Consider the following 24,856-nt stretch of genomic DNA (forward strand, 5'->3'; position numbering starts at 1 on the left):
GGTTCGGGTAAGCATTGAAAATAGTTGCTGATAAATTGAAGGTTATAAACATCGTGACCATGAAGTTAAATTATCACCTTATTCCTATCAGTCTACAAACACCTCAAAAAAAAAAAAACCACCAAAAAAACACCATCAAAAAAACCCAAATCATCAAGTACAACCCAATTAAACAGGCTTGCCAGACAGGCAGGAAGAAAGCGTGGCGCTGAAACCTCCTGGCTTGTCCGCTTTCCTGGCACAAGAACTCGTACAGGGCAAACTGGGACAGCCACATCCAAGCAGGCAGAACTCTCATCAGAGCCAGCACGCAAAGAGTACACATTACCAGCACCTCCTTGGGTTTTTCCAGTGAACCCTCAAAATAAATGCTGCTGTGGCATTTACTGAATGTGCCCGCAACTTGCCTGGGCCGGGACTCCACACCCAGAGAAACATTAAGCCTCAGACATCAGTAAATTGGGGATCAGAGTCTTTGCTAATACAAATCAAACCAGCTGGTGATGAAGAGGCTTCTTGAACCTCTTTTAAAATCAATGAAATGGAAAGCTGCTCACCGAATAATCACCTAATAAATTAGATAACCAATTAATTAACAACAGCTAACTAATGAAAACACAGGAGTCCCACTCCCTCCTAGAAATCACAATGCTAAACCAAGCCTGCAGGCAGGAAACACTTGTTTATTTTTCATCCCAAATTCAAAGCCTCCTCCAAAAACGTTCTTTTAGCCATTCCTTCAACAGACTGCCGCTTTCACTTTTCTTTTACAACACAGCAGCAAAAGAAGAGAATACCTAGAATAACTTTGATGAATGCAGTACTTCCTCTGCAGATGAAAACCTGGGTTTAGCATCTTTCTCACAGTTTTACCCAGCATCCCATTCCTAAAATAGTATGTTAATCCCCAACCCACGAGTGATTAAACACCAGGCCTGGCCACCTCCTTGTTGAACCATCATCACTGGACAACAAAGAAGTCACGATTCACACCACACTTCCCCTGGCTGTTAGTTCCAATATGTCCTTACGGGGGACACTGACAAGGCGGAAGGCTCACATTTGGTCTCTGCTTACAGAACTGTGTTGATGTTTTAATCTTTTTCAAATAAAAGTTGTGGAAAGGTATCCTTCCCTCCCCAAAGGCAACTATTTAAGTACTGACTACCACAAGCGGTCACTGCTTCCTACAAGGGAGGAGACAGCATCACATGCATCATTCTTAGAGCATGATTGCTGGCACAGGCTCCTTGGAGGACTTAGGCACCAGGAATGATTTCTAGATAAACACAAGACAGACACCGAGGCATCCAAGCTGGGGCAGTCCCAGTGGGATAGCAAAACACAAGTGGAGCCACTTAAGGACACTCCATAATCAAGTAAGAAGGCGCCTGTCCCACTCAAGAATTGGTTAAGCAGCAGCTGAACAAGGCATTTAAAGAACAAAAAAAAAAAGTTAGTAATTTTGCATGATATCCAACACAGCCGCTCCGTTAAATGAGGGTTCACCCATATTTTGTTTTGCATGCAGGCTGCTGCTCTGCAGGGTGCTTCAGGCGTTCAGCCTTGCCTTGCTTCAGGCCATAGAAAAAGCAGCCCAGGCCACCCCAGCCCCACCTCCCCACAACATGAGGTGGGCTGAAGGTTCTGCAGTCAAACTCTCCACCCATATTTTGGATCCTTAAGTTCTTGCAGTTCTAAGAATCTGCTTTGGGTTGTTTCCTCTAACCAAACACCCACACCCTGCTTGAAGAGGTCTGCCTTGTAACAACAGGAAAAAAATTGAGAGGTATCTTTGTATAGAGGGATGCAAGGCTTACTACAAGGAAGAATATGTATGACACTTATAGACAAGTTCTCCAAAGTAGCTTCACAAATATCTGTTCTGTTGTTGTTTGTTGGGTTTTTTTCTCTATTTTTATTGAAACTTTGTACAGAAGTTTTAAACATTTCCATACAATACTTTTAGACAGGACAAAATGCCATGGTAAAGGAATGTAAACTGCAAGAAACACAGTCTGAAGTATCCAAATACTCTCTAATAAGAGTTTTAGTTTGAAGACTAATGCAGTAGGCAAAATAATATGCATACAGTATACAAAGAACAGTATACACAGGGCCAGCAATGCTAACTATGAAAATTTTGCATCAGATTTACTTCAAAGGTTTATAGCAATATGATGATTCTATACACTAGACCAAAATTAATTTATCATACATCGTTTCTATGACAAAAAGCTTGTCATTAAGGACAGTAGCAACTTACAATATAATTAAGCTGTATTAATCTCATTAACACTTCTAAATCTATATTCCTACTACAGTAATTTTTTTCAGTATATGTCTTATAAGATCTTAACAGACCTTTAAATAACACTTTACCAAAAGAGACCTGGATCCTTTATAGTGATCTTATCTACATGCCCATTTGGCTTATTTCAAAAAAACAAGGGACAAGCAAAAAGGCAAGTTTCAAATGCTATATGATATCATTTGGTTTTGGTCTGAAATGTATTTTAGTTGAATAGTTAAAAAAAACAAACAACAAAAAACCCAAAAAGGCAGTTCATTAACTGGTATTTTATATAAAATCTGCAGAAAAAATACAACAGCAACAAAAACCAAAAATACTTCACAGATATCTAAAAAAACATATCAGAGATACAAGGTAAAGCAGCATCACTTTGACACTGTGCTTTAAAAATAAGATGATGAATGAAGAGACTGCCCTAGTGATATTAGAAAATTTGCTTTCTTCTTGAAGAAGACTACTAACATTTTGCACAGCAACTATTTTTATAACCACCTCATTTAAAAACGTGTATTTATAGACACAGAGAATTGTCATATCATTACCATTTTTGCTCAAAGTGTCTGACTTTACACAGTGAAACTGATAATGCTAAGTGTCACCAGATGTCACTATACCATGAATTCAATATTAGAACAGAAGTGAAGCAAATGCCTTTAAACCAACACCATAAAAGAAATAATAGAAAGTGTTTTGTAAACAAAACAAACCACTTTGCAAAACAAGAGAGTTCAGAGATCTCACAGTGAAATCAGAATCCTAATTATATATGTTTACATTCTAGGACTACTCTTTACCTTAGGCCAATTAAAGCACATTAAACCATTTAATTATATACAAACATTTTCTTAAAAAAAATTTTGTAAAACATTGCACACAAGTCTGCTTTTTAACATCACATAACAAGGTTAGTTTTATTTTCAAAACAATTACGTTTAAGGGCACAGAACATACAGAATACCAAATTAACAGATGAGTATTTTTGCTTTGCTATACATGCTAAATCCAAAGATTTCCTCAAGAAAGCTAGAGCTTAGAAACTCCAACTTCTTCCATGTATCCTGTTCTCTGAAAGGGAGCATCTCCCAACACCTCCTTTATCTTAGGATTTAAAAAAATATATATATAAAAAAAATAAAGCTGTATGTTTCAAAGTTGTAAGCTTTAAGTGCTCGTGCAGAGACCCTTTGATGGCTCTGCCCGCTTCACTGTAACCTTGTGATAAATCCTCTTCACTACTCAGTTACAGTACTCATGACTTACATCAGAAGTCTCATGCTGGCCCTTCTGGGATTAAGGTGGAAAGGGGAACACAGAAGTGGAGAAGTATAAAATACACAAGCGGTATACTGAAGGCCATTTTAGTTTCTTACAATCTCTCACCGTTTCCTTTCAGGTATTACTAAAACCCAACAGGAAAAAAAAAAATCACAAAAATAACAAAAAAAATCCCTAAAGTTTGGCAGAGAATAGCATCAAATCAGTCATTAAAAAAAAAATTAAATAAGAATAGTCTCCCAGAATGTACTACTAAGCTCCCAAGAAGCCTTTTTTTGTTGTTGTTGGGTTTTTGGGGGGGTTGTTTGTTTTGTGGTTTGTTTTTTTTTTTAAATAAAAGGCTTCAAATAAATTTCTGGGAGAAAATTCAAATATCTTAACAGAAAAATAAGTTAAGGGAAATAGAAAAAAAAAGTGTCATTCCAAAATAAGTTTTTCCAAGAGTGCCATTCTAAGCTCAAGGCAATAAATAAACTAATCTCTGCAAGACAGAAGCGCTCATCCTCCTGGATCTACCCCTGCATGACTAGCCAGTCCCACTGAGGAAGCAGTAGCCAGGCATTAAGATTTATGCAACTGATTGTCCTTATGGGAGACCCTTTGTAGTTTTGCTGGACAGAAAAGTTGGTGTTTAAACCAAAATGTATTAACCTGGGTTAACACCTCTTCCACAAAGATCATGATCAGCAGATTAGCAAAGGCATGTTTACGCTATAAAAAAAAAATCCTCAAGCAACTTCTTACACTAAGGTCCATTACACTAGGCAAGGTACTTGCTCACCAATATAGACAGTTTGCTTGAAGCCTTTTTTTTTTCCCCTCAAATGAAGGCCTTTTATTAAGTGGTTATACACAGCAAAGAACAACAGCAATTTTTATGACCTCTAAGACATGAAAACAGCATATGACTGAAGAGGCTGGCATTAGGCAGAGAGTAGCATAGAAATACACTTTTAAACAACTGAAAAGAAAAATAACTTGCTTAAAAGCTTCTTCAAAATAACAGGTCCAAAGATAGGGGGGATGCAAGGTATTACTTTATTCAGATCCTGACTGAAACAGAACAAGGTCTTAAAAAGATTAGTCAGGATGAGTTTGGTACAATGCTCTGGGTGATGCTCTGTGTTGAGAAAGGAATGGACTACGAATAATTAGAAAAGATAAGGTGGGCACCTGAAGGAGATAAGGAAACCATAAGTCAGGAAATCGTTGAACGAAGAAAGTTGAAAGGTTTACTCCACCTAGATCCCACCTATTATGAACAGAATGATCAGATGTCAAAATCGAACGAATATATTGTAAAGATGTTGTAACCTCTCACGAAAACTGTATAAATTACCTGACTTTTCACTGAAAACTTGGGAGCTAGTCTGTCCAGTGCAAACCGGCTAGATCCCCAACGTTGCATGAAATAATGACCTTTGCTGCTTAAAGACAAAAATAGTCTCTGAGCAGTTACTCTGTGCCGTTTTGGCATCATGACTGACTGCCAATTACACTAATTAATGCAGCAACTTGTTAGTTTAGCAGAAGTGGGAATACATTAGCTGGGAGATGTAGTATCTCAGATTCAATAGTCAAAGGCTGCACTGCACATTTGTGAAGGATTGTGACTCCCTACCACAGTAAAGGAAAATTTCACTATGGATGTACTGGAGTTATACTTAACAGGATTCAAGCATCCTATTTATTAACTCTTTAAACAGTGTTCTCTTTAAAATATCAAATTACTTGGGTGGAAGAGAGGAGGAAGATCAAGCTGGAAAAGCTATTATAAGCAAATCACTCTTCAGGTGGCAATAAAAGCCATGCCTTCAGCTTCACAACCATGTAAGGCACCCTGGGAAAAAAGCAAGCACAGATGAAGCAATGGCAGCCAAGCCAAGCAAAAGGGTCCCTGAGCTAACCTGGCTTCACAGGTTAGGAGGCAATGCATTTAATATTGGTCCAGAAAAATCCAAGTACCCGTCACCGATAGAAAAATGTGTCAAGTTACTAAGGGACAGTGCCTGGTACAAGAGTCTCTCTTTCCCTGTGCCAAGTTAAGCATGTTAACCAAATCCCAGCCTTTTCAAGAAGATATTGTTGGACTGAGACTATCATTACCCTCCACAAGTTGTTATTTTTCATCCCACCAAGACCAAATTTTGTACTAAATTGTTTTTATGCAGGATAAACTAATCAACTATGTTTTACACCTTTCTTACAGTACTGACCTTCCCAACTAAGCCCACTAATGAAATAACTTGAGATGCCATTAATGTATTTCACATACTACAATTTTACCATTAAGAAGTATTCAAAATGGTTTTTCTGATCAAAGCCAACCACACAAACAGTAAGAAGATGTGTCTTGTCACACCGTTACTAACATCAAGACTCCAGTACAGTAAATCTTCTCTTCTACATATATTGTAACACTGTTCCTACACTTATTTCCAGTTAAAGAGCAGTCTACTTTCCAGGAGCAACAACTAAAAGTGGAGAAAGGTGGGGCATCTCAGCCTCTGTTTAAAGTCTTGGAATGAATGGGATTTAACTGGCTTAAAAATGACATCAAAACAAAAACCCCCACAAAAATGGTAAAAAGTTATTTTTTCTGAAAATATGCATTATACATCACACTACTAAAAGCTATTTGGACGGCCTGCCATTTATGGCACCATTGTACTGGAAAGCAAACCTCCTCCAGCAGTCAAAGGCAGGATTAACCCAAGTTTCATTTCTACAGAACTACTTCACCCATAGGAATTGTTTCTTGTTGGTGGGCCAAGGAAACATTGTTGGACCCCTGAATCGATGCTGCTGAACTGTCAGCATGGTCCCTCAGACAGTTTTTGGCCTAGCCAGTTCACACTCTCTCAAACAAGTCCCAAGACGAGCTCAGGAACAAAGACAACTGGAGGGATTATTTTCACATGGAAAGCCTGGATGTGACCATTCTGTCCTGGAGGATAAAGGAGTTTAATACTGTAAGTGCATCCACACACTGCCAGCTGCCCTCTGTGTCCAAAAGCAGGTGAGCACCCACGATGGCAACACATTCTCCTGCTTTACCAAGGGGGAAGCGGACCAAGCTCCGCAACCTTTCCGTCTGCTAAGCTCCATCAAGCTGCTGGAATGTCCTCCATACCCAGAAACTGTTCATCCCTGTCTGTGGCATCCATCCTTCAGGAGAAAGGAACCTCAGGATCTCGAGGCCTACTGATCATCTATGAACACCTGGGAAAAGTTTAACTTTTTTCAAAGAATCATAAAGGCAGACCTCAATTGCCAACACAGATTATGACTGCACGTGCTCCTTATCTCCTGACACAAAATCCCTCAGTAGTCATTCCGTAAGGGGAAAAAAAAAAAAAAAAAAAAAAAAGTTTGACAGGGTGAAAGGGGAAGTGGGAGAAGACATGAGGCAAAAGGACTCTGGAGAATAAGGACCACTTCCACTTCTTTCCCCACTTGCCCTTACTCTTGTCTTCCCACTTGTTTTTCTAGCCTTACAGGCTCAGTATGCAGCAACGGTAGGGCTGCAGAGTATTTCTTTCTAGACATACACAGCAGAGGCAGAGTTATTTTTCAGTGTGCTTACCAAAGTGAAGACATTAGAAGTCTCACACTTTTCCCCCCCATGATGGAACCTATGTACAATTTTTTCTCTAGAAGAGGCTAACCCTAATTATAGTCTAAAGTTTTGCAGACTGAAAAAGCTGAATAGGTACTCTTCTATTTCAATATAGTACAAAACCCAAATAAAAAGCATTCCTTTTTTTTCTTTTCTCCCCATCTCCTCCATTGCCAGTCTTATCACCTCCAGAGTTTTGGTTTGGTTTTTGGGTTTGGAATTTTTTTTGGTTAGTTTTTGTTTGTGTTTTTTTAAATACAGCAACTTTTCAGTAATGGAATTTACAGTGGATAGAAGTCAAAAGGCAAATTTTCTTAGGTAAAAAAAAAGCTCTAACAGCTATCATGTTTTAAGTGCTAAAGATGAGACAAAATATCTTCCTGTTGTTGACGTAAGAAAAATGAAAAACTGGAAAAAAACCAACAAAACAAACCTAGAAGCAGTGAGCAAAATTAAAAAGTGCCGAATTGGCAAAAGTAATACAGCTATGTTACAAAGAACAACTGCACAGCAATATGCATCACAGCCCTACATTTAAAAAAAAAATAATATTTTGACACAGTTTTAATCATTTAGATTTTACACACTGGTAAATGATTACTTGTTAGCATCACCTTAATGCTGACTGAGCTCTGTAACCGCCTGACTTCAAACACAGCCACCTGCCTGCCTTTGGTATATTTATACATGTATACATGGGAAAACAAAAGGTTAGTACTGCAAGTGGAGGAAGGGGGGGGGAGGACAAAAGGGAAAAGAAAAAGACATCACATGACACATTCTGCTTTCAGGAGAGATAGGACAACATGTCTCAAATGGTCTCTACATAGGCTAGAGTTGATTTGATCTTACAATTATAGCGTAAACAATGCCTCAGTTGCAGTTACTGTTATTTGAAAAGAAAAAAAAAAACAAATAACCAAAAATGCAAAACAAACAAAATCTCCAGAGACCTGTATCAACTTCTGTATGTTTAGCCATACCCTTAAAAGTTCACTACTCACTCACAAAGAGAAATAGACAAACATGAATATTCCAAGCGAACAGACACAGACCAGTCCAGTATTTAGTAATAGTTTAACTTTTGGAGTCTCTTCCAGCATTTGTAAACAAACAGTCTCTTCCTCCATCTCCCGAAGAGCTCTCTTGTTCATGTTTTTACTTTTAAAGCCACAGAACCAATCTATGAATTTCAAATGTCTGTCTCTATCATCAGTCTCTTCCTCGTGCTTTTTCTCCCCCATCAAAGCTGCTTGTCCATTTGAGTAACAATCAACTGGTGTCTCAACTTCAGAGTGACTCACAGAAATCACTGGGTTGCTGTCATCTCTGCAAGTAACCAGAAGATTGATATCCTCTGGCTTAATATTTTTAATATTTTCTTCTGATTTGCCATTTGGAATGATGTGGTTAGCGTTTTCATTGCACTTCAGGATGCTCTTTTCTTGCACTTTGTACAGCTCCCCCTTTGCAGCATTCTCTTTCACATTCCTGTTTTTCACTGCCCAGAAAGTGGTCGTCCGAACCTGCTCCTTCGTAGGTGGAGGCGTGAGAAGGCTTACTACAAAGGTCACAATGCCAGTGATCCAGAACAGAGCTGTTGCAACATACATGTAATGGATATTTTTGATAAAGCTTGGCCTAGTATCCGGCTGGTTACACTCCGGAGCACGATAGATAAATGCCAGTATCAACCGTATCGCTCCAAGAACAAACCCGGCCATTCCACCATAGAAAGCCCCCTGCTCATTGCAACGCTTCCAAAAGATACCCATAAGAAACAGAGCAGCCACCGGTGGGGTCAAGTAGTCCGCTACCTCTTGAATATAAAGGTACATCTGACCACCTTGCATTTCTACAATTATCGGCACCCAGGCAATGCTTATAACCACCATGAATGCAACAAAGACTCTTCCTACAATCATCAGTTCTCTAGACGTCGCGCTCTTCCGAATGAGTTTGTAGACATCAAGTGTGAATATGGTGCTAGCACTGTTGAATATGGAGTCCAAGTCACTCATTAGTGCAGCAATCATCACAGCCATCATCAGTCCCCGCAGACCAACTGGCACCAGTTTCATCACCAAACGTGGATAGGCTATGTTAGAGCATCCAGCTCTGCTCCCGCAGACTTGAAAACAGTGTTCCGGATTAATGCAAGCGATATCATCTGCAAACAGTATTCGTGAAATCATCCCTGGGACAACTATAATAAACATTGGCAGCAACTTTAAGAAGCCTGCCATCAGAGTGGATCCTTTGGCATGAGCAATGTTTTTTGCAGCTAAAACTCTCTGAACTATGACTTGATCGGCACACCAGTACCACACAGAAGCTGGTGTCTGTCCCAACAGAAATCCAGGCCAGGGAATATCTTCATCTGTTGGCTCACGCAACATTTTAAGAGCATCAGGCTTTGGGTTGACATTGCAGGAATTGGTATTGGAAATGTTGTAGGTTAACAAGATAGACGTAACATTTGGTGACGCTAACATGTACCTTCTTTTAACTTCTTCAAACCCACCAACCTCCGTAATACTTATGATCATAAGTGTGAGGGCACCAATAATCATAAGCAAAGCTTGAAGGGTGTCTGTATAGATGACAGCCACAAGACCTCCAGTCACAGTCAACAGTGCAGTCATTCCAATAAGGAGGATAACTGACAAATAGAGGTTCCAACCTAGCGATTCTTGAATAAAAAGTGCCCCTGAATACAAGTCAACTGAGAGTTTGGTGAAGATATAAAGAATTAGAGACAATGCTGCAAAATATATTTGAATTCTATGCCCTCCAAAACGCTTGGACAAGTATTCAGGCATGGTGTACACTCCCGACCGGATGTAGACTGGAACGAAGACCCATCCTAAAAGCTGCAAAAGCATTAAGGCGTTGAATTCCCATGCACCTACTGCAAATCCACTCGCCGCTCCAGATCCTGCGAGCCCAATGAAATGTTCACTTCCAATATTGCTCACAAACAAAGATGCACCAATAGCCACCCAGGTCATAGAACGCCCTGCCAAAAAGTAGCCACTTACGGTGCTCCGATTGTATTTCCACATGGCAAAAAAACCTATGCACATTACAAGCACGAAGTACAGTGCCACAATGGCAATGTCTGCTGTTTCCAAAGAAGCCCTCATTTCTGTAAACAAAATGACTTCGCACAGCTGACGTCCACTTCTCGCCCCCCAGCAAACGTCTGTTAAGCAACACGTGAACCAGTTAACATATATCAACACTGTGGATCAAATTCTTTGTCCCTTGGTTTGCTGTCCTGATGCTGGTGGTTGTGGCACATTTACTTTCTCCGCTTCTCAAATGGAAATTTGGAACTTAGCACGCACTTTTAATCCACATTCCACAAGAGCATCAGCCTTAACTCAGTTGATGTAGGAGAAATTCTTAGTTGCAGCTAAGTTTAGTGAGGCCTACTGTACCAACCCTGCAAGGCAGCAAAGACAAAAGACAAAGATTGAATTAGAGAAGAATTTCATGAAGTAATGAGAAAAAATTTGAAGTCTAGTAAAACAATGACTGAACACCACAGATTTTTTTCCCCCTTATATTTCCTGCTGCATTTATGCAAACCGTAACACACATAATTATTTGTAGAACTAAGTAGTAATGCCTTTTACAAATCAACTTTAATGTTTACAAGTACTTTAAGAGACGCAGCAATTCTGCAGTATTAAATGACCCCAATTCCCCAGACCAAGGTAAGGAACAGACATTTTATTTTTCTTTACTTTAGAATTGCCCAAGTCTGCTTCAAGACACTAAACAAGCCTTCCTCTATCAAGCGATCTAGGGGGGGACAATGGGGATGGCGACCAGAACACAAAAAACAACCACTAAGGAGCATTACTAGCACCGCACCCCACAAATCTTGATAGATTCTGGCATCACGTGCATGCACTTGAGACACCAGCTGGCTGCTAGAGCTAAAAATCAAAACGAAGTCACAATGCTGTCAAAAAACAACATAAATTTAAGATCAGCTGGAAAAATCAATGTTATTCCACAGGTTTTAGGTGAGTTTGCACCTGCCTGGGGTACAGATAATCACAGGGTTACATTTTGCTCTGGAAGTCCTTCATACATATCCCATGTAATCCAACTGAAAAAAAAAAAAAGTCCCATTCAAGCAAGTGACAAAAGCAAAGCTACACCCGACATCTGACTACATCTGATACTCTAAAGAATATTTCTGTCTGCAGTGTGCTTTTTGATACCCACACCCGCATGGTTTCAGGATTTTTTGGGAGCACCCTAGACACAGGAGGGAGAACCAGATGGATTTTGGTAGCAGTTACAGTTGCCAGGATGACAAAGAGCACTGTTGCCAGCACCATCTATCTGCATCCAAGCATGAAGAGGATCACTAACATCAGAGACCCAAGGTTTTGAAGGCAAAGCATACCCTGCCTCTCCATTCCTCAAGCCCCAATCACACCCAATTCTATCAAAGCATGTCAGAAAACAGGTACTCATTTAGGCAAGCAGGACTGAAGCACTCAGAGTAGAGGGAAGGGGATAATAAAAAGACTGCTAGCAGACAACCAGACAGGTGGGAAAGGAAGGGGGTCTGAAGGGCTGCACACTGGGGCTCCTACCTCTGCCACACAGACAGGATGCCTCTATCTCCTATTTATGTTTTGGGAGGTATCATTTACCAATACCCATCTGAAACTTTTCAATGGATTTAGAGGGTGCTGGACAAAGTTCGACTTCCTACACCAAATGTACACAGCAAAGGAAGAGAAGACCAAACCAAAGAATCTGTTTAGTCTAGTCTAATGATCAGAACACAAATCTTTAGTATTCAAGATTATTACAGAAAAGTAGGGAACGGGGTCTGCCTCCATTCCTCTATCCCACCCACCAGTAAAGGTAATGTAGGCACACACCAAAAAAAACAAAACAAAACAAACAAACCCAAACAAAAAACCACCAACAAAACACCTTGTTGAACCTTTTTTGTGACCATAAGGTCTACCAGCCTTAGAAATTGTACAAGCATCAGTTTCAGGCACTCCCACTTCATTTGCAGAAGTGCTCTGGCACTATGCTGAAACTCACATTTCCCTAGTAATTCATCTATGATTAGTACAAACACCCAGATAACGTATTCTAGTATTTGGGTGGGTTTTTGTTTAGCATTCCTGTAGCTTATTCATTTTGTTTTAAAAAAAGAATAAAAACATTAAAAATTCTCAGATAGACAATAATAAAAACTATAGTTGAGGTTGAAAAAAAATCACACACTCCCTCCCCTCTGCCTTACTTTGTGCATTACTGAAGGCAGCAACAGTGCTGATATAAAAAAAAAAGTGCACTTCTCCAAGGCAAATGTATTTTTAACATAGCTTACAGCAAACCACAACTTCAGCCTTCAGGAGAAATTCACAATCATGTTATTTGTACAAGCTGGCTGTTTTTCAAGAGTAGTTCAGAATCAAAAAAGATAATAAGGGTTCCCCACCACCACCACAAACCCACATGAGAATACAGATATTCATTCTGCTGGAGTTACAGCCAATAATGAGAGACTACGGAGACATGGCACAAAATGGACTGATTACAGTAGTGTGCTAAATTTATCATGCTCATAAGCCTCAAACCACAGATGTATTTTAAATTCTTCCACAGAAGAATTCACATTTATTCCCACCCACAAATGCAGCAGTAGTTAAATAGTCTATTAGTGTAATCCAACACAGAATTATAAACACTTCCAACCATATGATGCCAGATACAGGTATAATGTACTATTCTTAGTTTTAAGCACTTTTGAGCAACACTTCAGTGTTGTTGCATCTTTTACTATATTCGGTTATATTTTCAAATGCAACTACATTATAATGTTTATACCAAAACTATAAATATTGTAATGAAAGGGTAAGAAGCGATTTTACTCAGACACAGAAGAAAAAACCGCTACACAGAATATTAGAATAACGTGCAAGCTAAAGAAATAGTAATAACTGATATTATCCCCTCTTTTATTACTGAAAATGTTCAGACTTGAACTTCAGTTCACATCCCACCATCTTCCCTGTAGGTTAATCAATGACCTGGCAAACTATACTAGACAGTAATATCTATGAATCACAAAAAAAAAATATTCTTAAAACTACATCTAGTTGATACAAGGGGTACCCAGCTCATAGCACAACTGTTAAAAGCACATTCAAGCACTCTGAAAAGTGCAAGTATTAGACAGCTTCTCTTGAATAAATCATGACATTTCCCAATAAGGATACTTGCAAAACTACAGTGGGCTCAGCCTAACCAAAATAAACAATACATTAAGTTTCTTGAGCATTTTCCACTGGAAGGTACAGCCAGATGATGCATTTGAAATAACCAGTCTACAGAGACCCTAATCATCACCTTTGTAATCAACATCTGAATTTTGCAGGGTTTAGCTCTCTTTAGCAGGAAGGTGGAAAGCTTTCAGTAGCTGCTACAAATTTGCTGCACTGTTACTAAATTACTGTACTAAAGTAGCTTCTTGTACCAGTTTCTTATTAGACCTATTTCTAAAATAACCCTGGAACTTTTTTTCATTACGAAAATGAGATTCGTCCCTCTGAACTTTCAGCAAGTTATGACCTCAAGTCTTAAGAAGGACTTTTGAGATGCCCCATGTGAGTTTAATCTCAAGTTATTAGAACAGCATACATTGTGGCACTGAGAGAAAAAAAAAAAAGACAGAAAGACAGCACTGCTGCCAAGGACTGAAGTTTTTTTTTCCCTAAGGCTGTTTTCTGGCTGGATCATATCAAAGACACAAAATGATGTGCTTCCCTCTTGTCTGAAGATAGAGGGCTACAGCTTTGGTGAAACAATGCATATGTCGCTCCAACAGGCAGCCTGTCCTTTAAGAAAAAAAAAAAAAAAAAAAGTCAAGCAATTCCCTGAAGAGATATTAGCTAATGTGAAGCAGATTTAGGGTGGGATTTTTAGGAGAAATTTTTATGATTGTTTTAAAGGAAAACTTTCTCCACAGTGCTTTTCTAATAAGATGTGTCTTTTAATATGCCAGAATCAAACTGCTCCAGCCCTAAAGCAACTATTTGTTTTCTGCTCAACCTATTTCTCTTCTTAGCAGATGGGAAGTTTCTCAGTTGACTTCCCTTTTCTCTTAAAGAGTCAGTCCCAATGACCATTGCTTTAAGGGTTAGTCTGGGGATGCAAACACCCACATACGACACAGGAATGTCCACTGCTATCATCTGTTAGCAAATTAAGAACATACTTAACTTTTTTCACAGTAGTTTTGAGGCTCTTTCTTAGAAAGAACATTTTTCTTCATCTTCTTCAAGCAGGGGCACGATAACTCATATCAATAGCATTTTACCTACTCAACAACTCACTTGCATGGAAGGAGTATACCCAGATTGTCAGGCTCAACAGATACATGCAAATATTAACAATAGCTCTCCCAAGGGGGGGGGGGGGGGGGGGGGCGGGGAAGAATGAAAAAAAAGAATAAGAGTCTTATGCCTTGAGCAGGCCTGTACCACATCCAGCTCCTCAAGTGTGTTGTCTGGCCTGCTCACACTGCAGGCTACCTGCTATGGACATGCAAGTTCCTACCCGTCCACTTCTCCACAGTAAAAACAAGGTTGTCTGAGGCAGCCCGTCTCTCAGGGGGAAAAACATAGGAAAAAGCTTTGTTCCATTTATTGCAGCACTCTAGAACACAAAAAAAAAAAGGAGCACAATTGTCCTTCATGGAGTAACTGATACACACCAACTTACTCTTACGTAGTACATGCCCTTGAGAAAGGAGGGGCTAGCCCTGCCAGCTGCTGAGAGCCCTAAACATCCAAGACCACAGTTTCAGGACCTTCCCTTGTAAACCAGGACCTGGAGCAGAGAGGCCAAGCAGGAAACCCACCTGAGACAAACCGGTTATGTTGTAGGAAGCAGGAAAGCTCAGAGGCAGAAGTTGGCCTGTAGCATCTAATAAATAACTTGAGTTAAGATCTGGACTGGCATTCCCAGCAGCTCAACAGTCTGGAGTAGAAGAAGAGTACCACATTTCCAAGTGAGCTGACCCAGCAGCAACCTGACTAACCTGTTTGCCACACATGCTCTGCTGCCCCAAAGTGGTACTGCGTCAATACATCTGCTGGCCTTGAAGAACACAAGTGCCACAGAGACAACTCTATAAACCATCACTACCGTAAAGGTCCAATTTGAGGTGCAATGTTCAAGTCAGTCACTCAAAGGAGTTGTTACGAACATATAACACTTTTTTTTTTTGTCTGGGGTTTCAGGAATCGCGCCAGTTCTGGTCTTCATTTTACTGCAGCATCAGAAAGAGAAGCTTGCTCCAGAACACAGTCTTCTCGATTCTTTTCTAAAGGACTGCTGAAGGAGACATGAGAGAAATAAGTAACCTCACAGCATGCAGTTCAGCAGCAGAAAAAGAACTACACTGCATTTCCCAGTTGGAAATGTAATGCTACTGTGAACTATTACAGAAGCAAACTGGAGTACTTTAGGCCAACTGAAGCCGAAGGGCACTGTGACTGACAGTGTTAGAGTAATAAATCAATTAGTTGTTTTTGTTTTTAACCATTCTTCCCACCCCCCCATCCCAAGTGTATAGACCTATTTAGGTCTCCCACCAAGTCAGAAATTAAGAAGGGGGGGGGGGGGGGGGGGGAGGAGAGAAGGCAGAAGAAAGAGGATGCAGCTCTAGCAGAGTCCTTATTCAGTACTCCATAAAAACAGAAGCTCCAGTACCGTTAATTGCAAAGGGAGAGGAGGGTGGCTTGTTTTCTGAAACCAGTATCACTAGCAGTGCCTCAGCAAGCCACTTCATACCACTGCCTGTGGCATTCACATTTGGATGGTTTCTCTCCCCATGAGTCAGTCCCCAGCACTGTCAGGAACAGTGGATTTATTGGCTTCTACTTCTTCAGAAACTCCAAACACCTACAAGGGGGTGGGGTGGGGTGTTAAGCTGGGGACAGAAGAAAGGAGATAGAAGGTTCCTTTTTATTTGTTAAAATACATACCATAAAGAAAGACTATCTTCTCCACACCTACCTAGACATACTGTAGTCACCTTACTTGGGTCTTAAGCTGATGGACTTTCTTAAGTTTAACTTGGACTACTAGTTTAAAGAAAACATGTATGCAAGTACTTCCTTTTCCCCTTGTCTGCCAAAAAAATTGGCTTATGTTTACACAGGTGACAGGTGTTATCTGGGTTCTCTGAAGAGAGCAGAAGGTTCAGCTGCTGCTCAGCACTGCTGAGGAACTGGGCTACTCTTCCCTGGCAAATAAGCCAAATCATTCATGCCTCTGCCATAACTCAAGCAGATGACTACCAGAGGCTTAGATGCTCAAATATGGGTTGTCACTATATGCAGCTCCATCCCTCAGCAAGGAAAACAAGCTTTTCTTTGCAACTGCAGACACAATGACATTCTTCCTTTTACACAGGAACTGGAAACAGAAGAGGACAGAGGATACTGAGGAGGCAAGCGGTCAACAGTTACTAAAGAGCACAAGAGGGCAACAGGGAAAGAAGCCATTTTAATGCAGATGGGAGGGGGTGTCTCCTCCAGGAGATGGTAAAAAGTAGAAAATTTTGGTATCATGCAGCACCAGGCCGAATTTTCCCTGCCAGGTAAGTGTGTCAAGACATCAGCTAACATACTAAGTTGGAAACTGCAGAGGGACACTTAGCCCGAAGACTCAAATTCCTTTTTGTGGCAACCTAAAGGTGAGAAGCGCAAACATATTCACTGTCACTGATAAGTACTATTCACCTAGTTTGATGAAGTACTTCATCACTAAGAGCAACAGCAAGAGAATGCGTAAAACAAGCATAAATAGGCAAGTATTTGATATCTGTAGAGGATCTGGGAGCACATAATCAAGTTTTCTGGACAGGGAAGTCAAACTTTACCACCCTGTTAGAAGCACACCGTCAGGAAATTTTGTAAAATCTCTACTGCTGCCAAAGATGACCTTTTCTTTAGCTGCAAGGTACAAAAATGTGATCCAGTTAGTGATTATCACCATTCAGCAGTAACTGATGTAACTGGCATACTCCACTCCTAGCCTAGAAAAACATGCTGGTTCACCCAGTTTTAAGAGGATCTTGGCTAGGAGAGTACAGACTTCAGAAATTACTTGGGAAATAACAAAGGAGTAGCAGAAGCATTAGTCACATGCAACCGGACAAAATACTACGAATAACTTCTTCCTAGAATTTCTAGGGAGAATAAAACAAATTAAAACCAGACTCATTTTAGCTAATTTAGGACTTCCCCAAGTATCCAACACATTTATGGCTGCCCACACCTTTACAAGAACATAAAGCATCACAAGTTTTATTGAAAGGCAAGACAGAAGTTTCAGGGACATACATAATCCTAGAATTTAAGTTCAAGGCCCTCTAAGCTTCCTGCTCTGCAGTGTGCTCTTACAAGATTTCTAATTCTTCTTGGGGATTTTTAAGACCCCAAAACAAGGCTTAAATAAAGTTATCTTGGTTATAAAACAACTAGCTAGTCTACATCAAGTTTTGTAATGACCTTTATTAAAAGCTACCAAACATTGATTTTTCTAGTAGTCTCAAACACATCAACTCCACTGAACACATTCCCCTTCTGCATCCATGCTCTGCATGTACCTTTGTTTTTAATTATTATTCCTTAAATATTTGCATAACTGAAGCACAAGGACTGGCTTACAAGTGGACAAACTAGGACTAAAAAAAGATGCAAGAAATAGAACAATAGTTCCTGTGTAGTTCCTCACAATCCTGTTTCTAGGGTTTGTGACCTTTCCTTTACTCCATCTGCTTCTTTCCCTTCCCCCTCCCCTCACCAGGGGTGATGCGTTTTCTTTAGTATCTCATTTCCAGCACCGCTATTTGCGGTAGTGCTCCCACAGCACAGGTCCTTCATTTACACCGATCTTGCCTTACTTTCCATATTTCTACTTCCCATCTTTCCTGTTCCACTTCTGCATAAAACAGTTATATTTTGTGTATCTGTCCTCCCTTTTATTACCCTACCCCCCTCCCCCTAGCACCTTCTTATCAGCTCTTCTACAGAATGCACACCAGAGATATTCCTGCTGGTCCACTGGGCAGCCAGTTTTGAAAGGAACAGCCTAGTGCCCAGTGGCTCCTGCTGCCCCTGGATAAGCAGCACAGAGGCTGGTATATGCAGCTCTATCAAGCAACTGCTTCCACACAAGCCATACTTGATGAAGTACTTAGTCACTAACAGCAACAGCAAGAGAATGGGTAAAACAAGCATAAATAGGCAAGTATTGATATCTGTAGAGGATCTGGGAGCACATAATCAAGTTTTCTGGACAGGGAAGTCAAACTTTACCACCCTGTTAGAAGCACACCATCAGAAATTTTGTAAAATCTCTTCTGTAACAGATGTAAAATCTCTTACTGGCAGACTTGTAGCAGAGGAGGTCTGGGCAGCTGTGGCTCAAATAATTACAGCAGCCTGCTCTGGCTGGAGTCTCACAAAAAGCAAGATAAGTTACGTGATCAATAATCAACAACCACCAACATAATCTTTGGGTGGAAACTGCCAGCGTTATGACCCTGGAACAAGGGAACTGGAGAAAACTACTGAATAAGCACAGAAAGCAAAAGCTCCATCATTAGAAAATATGGTATATATGATATATTAGAAGAAAGAAAACATATACACATGTTCATACTTGAATTAGTTCAACAGCTTATTCTAAGTGATATGATGGACATCTTTTAAAGTGTCAGTTGCTTTTGAGGGTTTTTACAACAATGGAGAGCAATAATTTTATTTTATCAGAATACGTTCTCCCTCCTTCAAACGTTAACAGACAGACAATCTGCCCTTATGAAGTTTATAAGCATCCCCCTGTTCATATACATGATGCATCCACATGTATACATACAGTGAACAAAGGAGGAGAGAGACACAGCCAAGAGAGAAGAGCACATTGCTAAGTAGGTAACGGGGGCAAAGAAAAAGTATTTTAAAGACTAAGCCACCATTCCTGCCCACTTAAGAGGGGCTAGCCAAATCTCACTGAAATCTGCCAGTCCCAGCATGGACACAAGAACCTGCCCACAGCTCAGCCTCAGCACTCAAGGCTTGCAACTCTACAGACTAGGGAACAAGAGTGGCAGAGTTAACCCAGGGCATGCCATTACATACACTCAAGCACACCACTTGATACACTGCGGAAACCTGCATGAACCAAGAGGATTTCAAAGCCTTTACTCTTGACATCAAGAGAGCACTCACTTTGGACAACTTTGCCAAATCCACCTAGCTAACAACTATCTGCTATAAAAAGACAAACTATTTTGCAAGAGAGAATAATCCTCTACCTCCCCCCATACCCAAGACAGCCACATATCCCACACCTGGCAGAAACTTAGATGAGGACCACTCTCAAGTCTTAAGATTGAAAAGGGGCAAGCGTCAGCCAAGACTGTATCATTCTCCAATGCTGTCTGTATCTCACACTTCAAAATCAAGTTATTCTTATGGAAATGCTTAAGACAGAAAACAAAAAGCTGACTCCTACAGGACAGTCAGCATGAGATCATGTGGTTTTTCCAGTTTTGGCTTTTAGATCCAGATCTTTGGCCTTCTTTCCAGGACCACCCCCAACACAAGGGTCCTTCCCTGCTATGCATAATACTATGAAGAGGAGCCCGTTTCAGCCTACTAAAAAAGTCAAAGGAAAACAGAGAAAAACATTTCTGTCATTTTAACCTGCTAAGTAGGGGAGCAGGGTGGCAAAGATGTACAATTGAACTGTAAGAACAGGTAGGTTCACCGGAAAGGAAAGGCAATAAATAAAAACAGTATCTGCCTGCTTACTGCCTTCTTCACTCTCCCCCTGCTTCCTCCTAGCAACTAAGACATCAAAAGCCCAATTGCTGCAGCTGCCTACACAGCAATTAAGTGTAATAGTCAAGATGTCAAGCAACACTACTGCCCATTACTTTGGCTTTCCTAAAATAGCTAACAATCTCCACAGCAGGTAGGGAATTTTTGAAACATGGCAACCCACTCCAAAGGCAACAAACAGATGCTGGAGACAAATTACGTTGCATGAACGTGCCAGTCAAACTGAGAGCCCAGATTCACTACAGTACTACAGAGGTGGGTAGATGGGTCCCCGAATCCAGATATTTGCTGAAATGAGGTGATTAGGTTTTAGACTATGACACGTTTGTCCTTTGTTACACATGAAGTAGGGGAGAAGAGTACGCTGCTAATAAAATACTGACACGCTTCCTCATTTTTAGTGAAATACTCTAACAAAGTATTTGCAAACTGTCCATTCACTTCAGTTCCAGTTACAAAGTTGTTTTGTTGAAGACAGGTGTCCCAGCTCGCAAGAGTCGAGCAGCAGCAAGAACCGCATGGGAATATCGCCACCTTCTCTGTCTGTCCTAGGCTCCGCCGGCTGCCAGCTCTCCTTGGCGGGTGTCTCACATTGCCGCCCTGCGGTCAGTCTGCAAAACAGCATCAGAGCAATAGGAAGCCATTTCCAGCTCTTCCTTCCCTTTCCCCCCCCACTTCCTTCCCCAGGCTCTCAAGGGACTTTCCGCAGGACGAGGAGGGTAGGGAAGAAGCCTCCCTGAAGACCTCTCCTTTCTCCAGCAAGCGACGACAACTGCTAAATCACTAGCGGGTCACTACCCTTTCCTGCCGAAGGTCCTGCTCTGCCATAACCCCCCTGCTGAAAGCCAGTGGTGACTCCCCTGGGAGAAAGTTGGAAATAATTAGAAACTCATCTTTTGCTATGAATAGTGAAGTTTAGAGCACAAAACTGTGTCTTCATTCTGCACCTTCACTACAACTGCAGTTCGTGACTCAGGCTCTTGGGGTTAGCCAAACGTGCTGTTTACACACATCTATCTGTACACTACTGATAAGTCTGCCATCAAACTCCCCAAGCTCACCATACAAATTTTGTTGTTTGCATGTTGGAGGGTTGAAAGCCACACACAAGCAAAATTCATTATTTCCACCCTAAGTTCCAGTTACTTCACTGGCCTCATACTCCAGCCTTCTCCCAAAGCATCTCTTCCACATACTCACACAGAGTAACACAATCCAAGTCCCTCACTGCAGCTACTCTTCAAATATAGCGATACCACAGAGAAGTAGCTTTTGATTTCTTTATTTTGGGAGTATTTTAGGAGGGTTTATTATTGTTTTCCTGAAAAACACTGACTGGAGCCTCTGCTGATCAAGAACTCCATCCACAGGCAATTTACAAGTGCAGTATCTCTAGTGCATGTCAATCACCTGACCATACCCTACCTACAAAACAGGACAAAGAATAGCTGCTCATCAGAATAAACTCACAAGCTTTTGTGAAAAGTACATGCAGACAACTGGTGACAAAGTTTGAAAGCAAGAGTTTTCCTCCTTACACACACACACCCCGCAAACTCTTTGGTGCTGCATTTTTAAGACACAAAAGGAAAGCTGAAGAGACTCTGAGGAAGTCTGCCAAGAAGCAAAGGGACATGGGAGCATCAGGCAGGACTGAGGGGTCATGCTTGCCCTGTAACCATGTCAAAGCTAGCTGTGTAGGGAGGAGACCAGCTGCGCAACAGACTCCATGGTTCACGGCAGAAGCCACATGGAAGAACAAAAATGAGGCAGGATCCCCGGCTTGAACACAACCAGTACTAGGGAGCAAAAGAGTTTAAAGCAACAAAAGTGAATTTGAGGGATTTATTCTGCCTACATCTATGAAAATACCAAGGTAACTATTAAAACTAACTGGGGGGGGGAACCCCACAAAATCACAAAGTTTACCTCTGAAGAGAGCCGTGAAAGCCTACTGGCCTGTAGCTCTGAGACGGCTTGTGCTCAAGCTGCCAGGGAGCTCAGAGAAGTTGACAACAGCCCTAAAGCACAAGAAAGCCAGGCAGCAAAGGTCTGCCTTTTTTTTTTTGTTTGTTTGTTTTTGTTTTTCAAGGCAAGGGAGCCGCCAGAGGTGAGGAAGGATGCCACAGACAGCAAGAGAAAAGTCAACACTTGCTCAAGCCTTCACACTAAAGTGGGCACCAGAGCACACAGCCACCACAGAGGGACTGACATCATGGCAGGACAGTGAACACCTGCCCAGGGTAGCTTCCTCAGGAAGCACTAGCGTTAAACAGCAATGTCATTTATTCAGGACTGTATATGATCTCTCAGACTTCTACAGGAAGGAGTTATGCAGTCACCTTATCATTTCAGACTGCTTAATTAACCCCATATTCAGGTGTCCGTCCTTTGACTAATTTAAGTTAGCATTACAGTCAAGATTATGCACTGCTATGGGGGTCACTAGAGCAACCCCTTTGCCAGGATTCAGCAGCACTGTATAGCTTACAACCACTACAGAAATTTTTTTCAAGTGTTCTCATTACACAAGAAAGGCAGCAGCAGCAAGATACTGGAACACAAAAAAAGCACCTTGATCTGGTGTACTGTCAACAGCAACAACAGCATCTAGAGATAGAATCTAAATTTTAGAGCTACAACAAGGGTACATTAAAAACAGCAGTACACCTGAGCCAAAACTTAAGTGTTTTGACATAAATCACGAAGCTAAAGAACACCTTAATATACATCTATCAGGGAAGAATATACTAGGCAGTCAAACTTCAAAGAGGAAAAGGTTGCAGATGTTAAATCCCGAGTGCATCGATGCTCATTAGAAGCATCTTACAGCTAAAAGCTTATCCCTGCATCTCTGTGTCAGATTCTAGGAACCAAAGATCCTTTCCACCTGACAGCACTCCATGGTATCCTTTCAGAGTAGTCAGTTTATTAGTCTCAGTATTATGTCAGACTTGCTATGCTTTCTGTCCTGCTCTGCATTTACACTGCCCACACAGCATAATGCACCTCCCACATTAACAGCATGTATACAAAAAGCATCTCATCACCTTACCTGTGGCTTATACCCTGATGGGGAGGGGTATGGAAAAAAAATAAAATTACCATGTTGACAACCCAAGCCCAAAAGCAGCCAGCATGTTTTGTCAAAGCAAATGCTGCTCCGTGAGGTGGTGCAGCAATGTCACCAGATTTTTCTCTGTTGCTGTATTTCTCCACTAGAGGACTCACCTGAGGTCTACTACAGCTTCTGCAGTTAAGCCAAGTTTAAAAAAAAAAAAAGCCAACCCTGACATGTGGATGGTACATGTAAAATGAATGGAAATGTACTAGTATGTGTCGCACATGTAATACATGAAGACATGCTCCTATAACCACAAAAGAAACACAGTAATACTATTTAGCTTCCTGCTATTCTATGACAGCTATACATGTCCATTTAAATTACGGTTAAATGCAACAGCAAGCATGTCCACGCTGGGTCAGAGCAGAAGGGTTACAGCCTAGCAGAAGTGCTGCTACATTCCAACACCAGCACTGCATATTAAGCTGGCAAGTAGCAGATAAACAAAGGCTATAGAAGGTACTAGAGAAGGACCAGTATCAGCTATTATTTTCCAAATAAAGGGTCCCATCTACAGAGATGTTTCTGTAGTATTATTACGCACAAGTACACACACACCCCGCACTGATTCAGCTCTTATAAAACAGAAAGAGCATCATATAGCCTCACTTGCTCACGCCACGGCTTATCATCACGCCGCCAAAAAAAAAAAAAAAGCGGCAACGGCTAGCAACCCTTCCCGTAGGCAATACGGCGAGCCGTATCAGCAGAGCTCAACTGGTGTTAGCAACGGCGGGGGGGGGGGGGGAATAATTCTTGAGACTTCCCCGGCAGAAAGGTTGGCTGGAGAGGCAGGGAGCTGCCATCCCACGAGGGGATGCTTGCCAGAGCGAGTCCTTGCTCTCCCCCATCAAAGCCCACCGCAAGGCCTCCCAGAGGCGACGGGACCCCCAGCGCGGTACCCAGCGCGGCCATGGCAGGTGCTGGGAGTGGGGGGGCGAGCACACGGCCATGGAAAGCGCTGGTGCTGCGGGGGAGGACGGGGGACGTGCCGGCATCGGTGTGCAAAGGCAAGGAAAGGGCTAAGTTCACTGGCACCACGAGGGGCGGGGAAGGCAGATAAGAGAGGGGTAAATGCATCTATTTCGCTAAGCGCGGGATCTGCTTACCTGCGGACCAAAGGGGAGGGGGGAGGGGGGGGACTGCGGCTCTAGGGCAGCAACCAGGCAAACTCGCCAAGGGAGCCGGGGGGAAGCCAGAAAGAGGAAGGGGAGAGAGGGCAGAGGAAGGCACACGGCAGCCTGAACGAAGCACGCTGCGCAGCGCCGCTCCGGAGCGCGGCGGGCCGGGCGGGGAGGGCAGGGTTCGCCCCAGGGGAAGGGGCCGGCCGGGCCGCCCCCCGCCCCCCGGGCGCCCGGGGCCGGGCCGTGCGGCTGCGGCGGGGAGGAGGAGGCAGCGAGAGGACGCCGGGGCGGGGGTCTGTCAGGTCCCACCTGGCTCCCTCCCTCCCGTCCTCCCTTCCCTCACTCACCCTCTGCATGGCTTTCAGGATCAAAGCCAGTTCATAGCGGGGCATCTTAGAGCTGGCTGTGGCGGTAGGAGCGGGGACGCGGCGGGGCAGAGGGTGGGGAGGAGGGGGCGGCGGCGATGCCGGAGAGGGGGGGAACCGGAGG

General features: G+C 42.0%; 2 protein-coding genes across 3 annotated transcripts in view; both read right to left on the reverse strand.

Annotated features, from left to right (window-relative positions):
- Positions 1 to 24,850, reverse strand: part of MRPS6 (mitochondrial ribosomal protein S6) — a 47,071-nt gene extending 22,221 nt beyond the window's left edge. The window contains exon 1 of one of the 2 annotated variants that reach the window (XM_055803169.1): positions 24,715 to 24,850. In XM_055803169.1, coding sequence (XP_055659144.1) covers positions 24,715 to 24,759 — 45 coding nt within the window. In that variant the 5' untranslated portion in view covers positions 24,760 to 24,850. The remainder of the gene's footprint in view (positions 1 to 24,714) is intronic. The other variant, XM_055803170.1, reaches the window with a different exon arrangement.
- SLC5A3 (solute carrier family 5 member 3) lies at positions 1,902 to 24,856 on the reverse strand. Its single transcript, XM_055803168.1, has 2 exons — positions 24,715 to 24,856; positions 1,902 to 10,656 (listed from the first exon to the last, which is right to left on the reverse strand). The coding sequence occupies exon 2, from the start codon at positions 10,352 to 10,354 to the stop codon at positions 8,213 to 8,215; it is 2,142 nt and encodes a 713-aa protein (XP_055659143.1). The 5' UTR covers positions 10,355 to 10,656; positions 24,715 to 24,856; the 3' UTR covers positions 1,902 to 8,212.

The sequence above is a fragment of the Falco peregrinus genome, chromosome 4 (assembly GCF_023634155.1).
Source record: "Falco peregrinus isolate bFalPer1 chromosome 4, bFalPer1.pri, whole genome shotgun sequence".
Classification (NCBI taxonomy): domain Eukaryota; kingdom Metazoa; phylum Chordata; class Aves; order Falconiformes; family Falconidae; genus Falco; species Falco peregrinus.

Coding starts and splice junctions, on each gene's coding strand:
- SLC5A3 (XM_055803168.1), bottom strand. CDS start 10,354: ATGAGGGCTTCTTTGGAAACAGCAGACATTGCCATTGTGGCACTGTAC.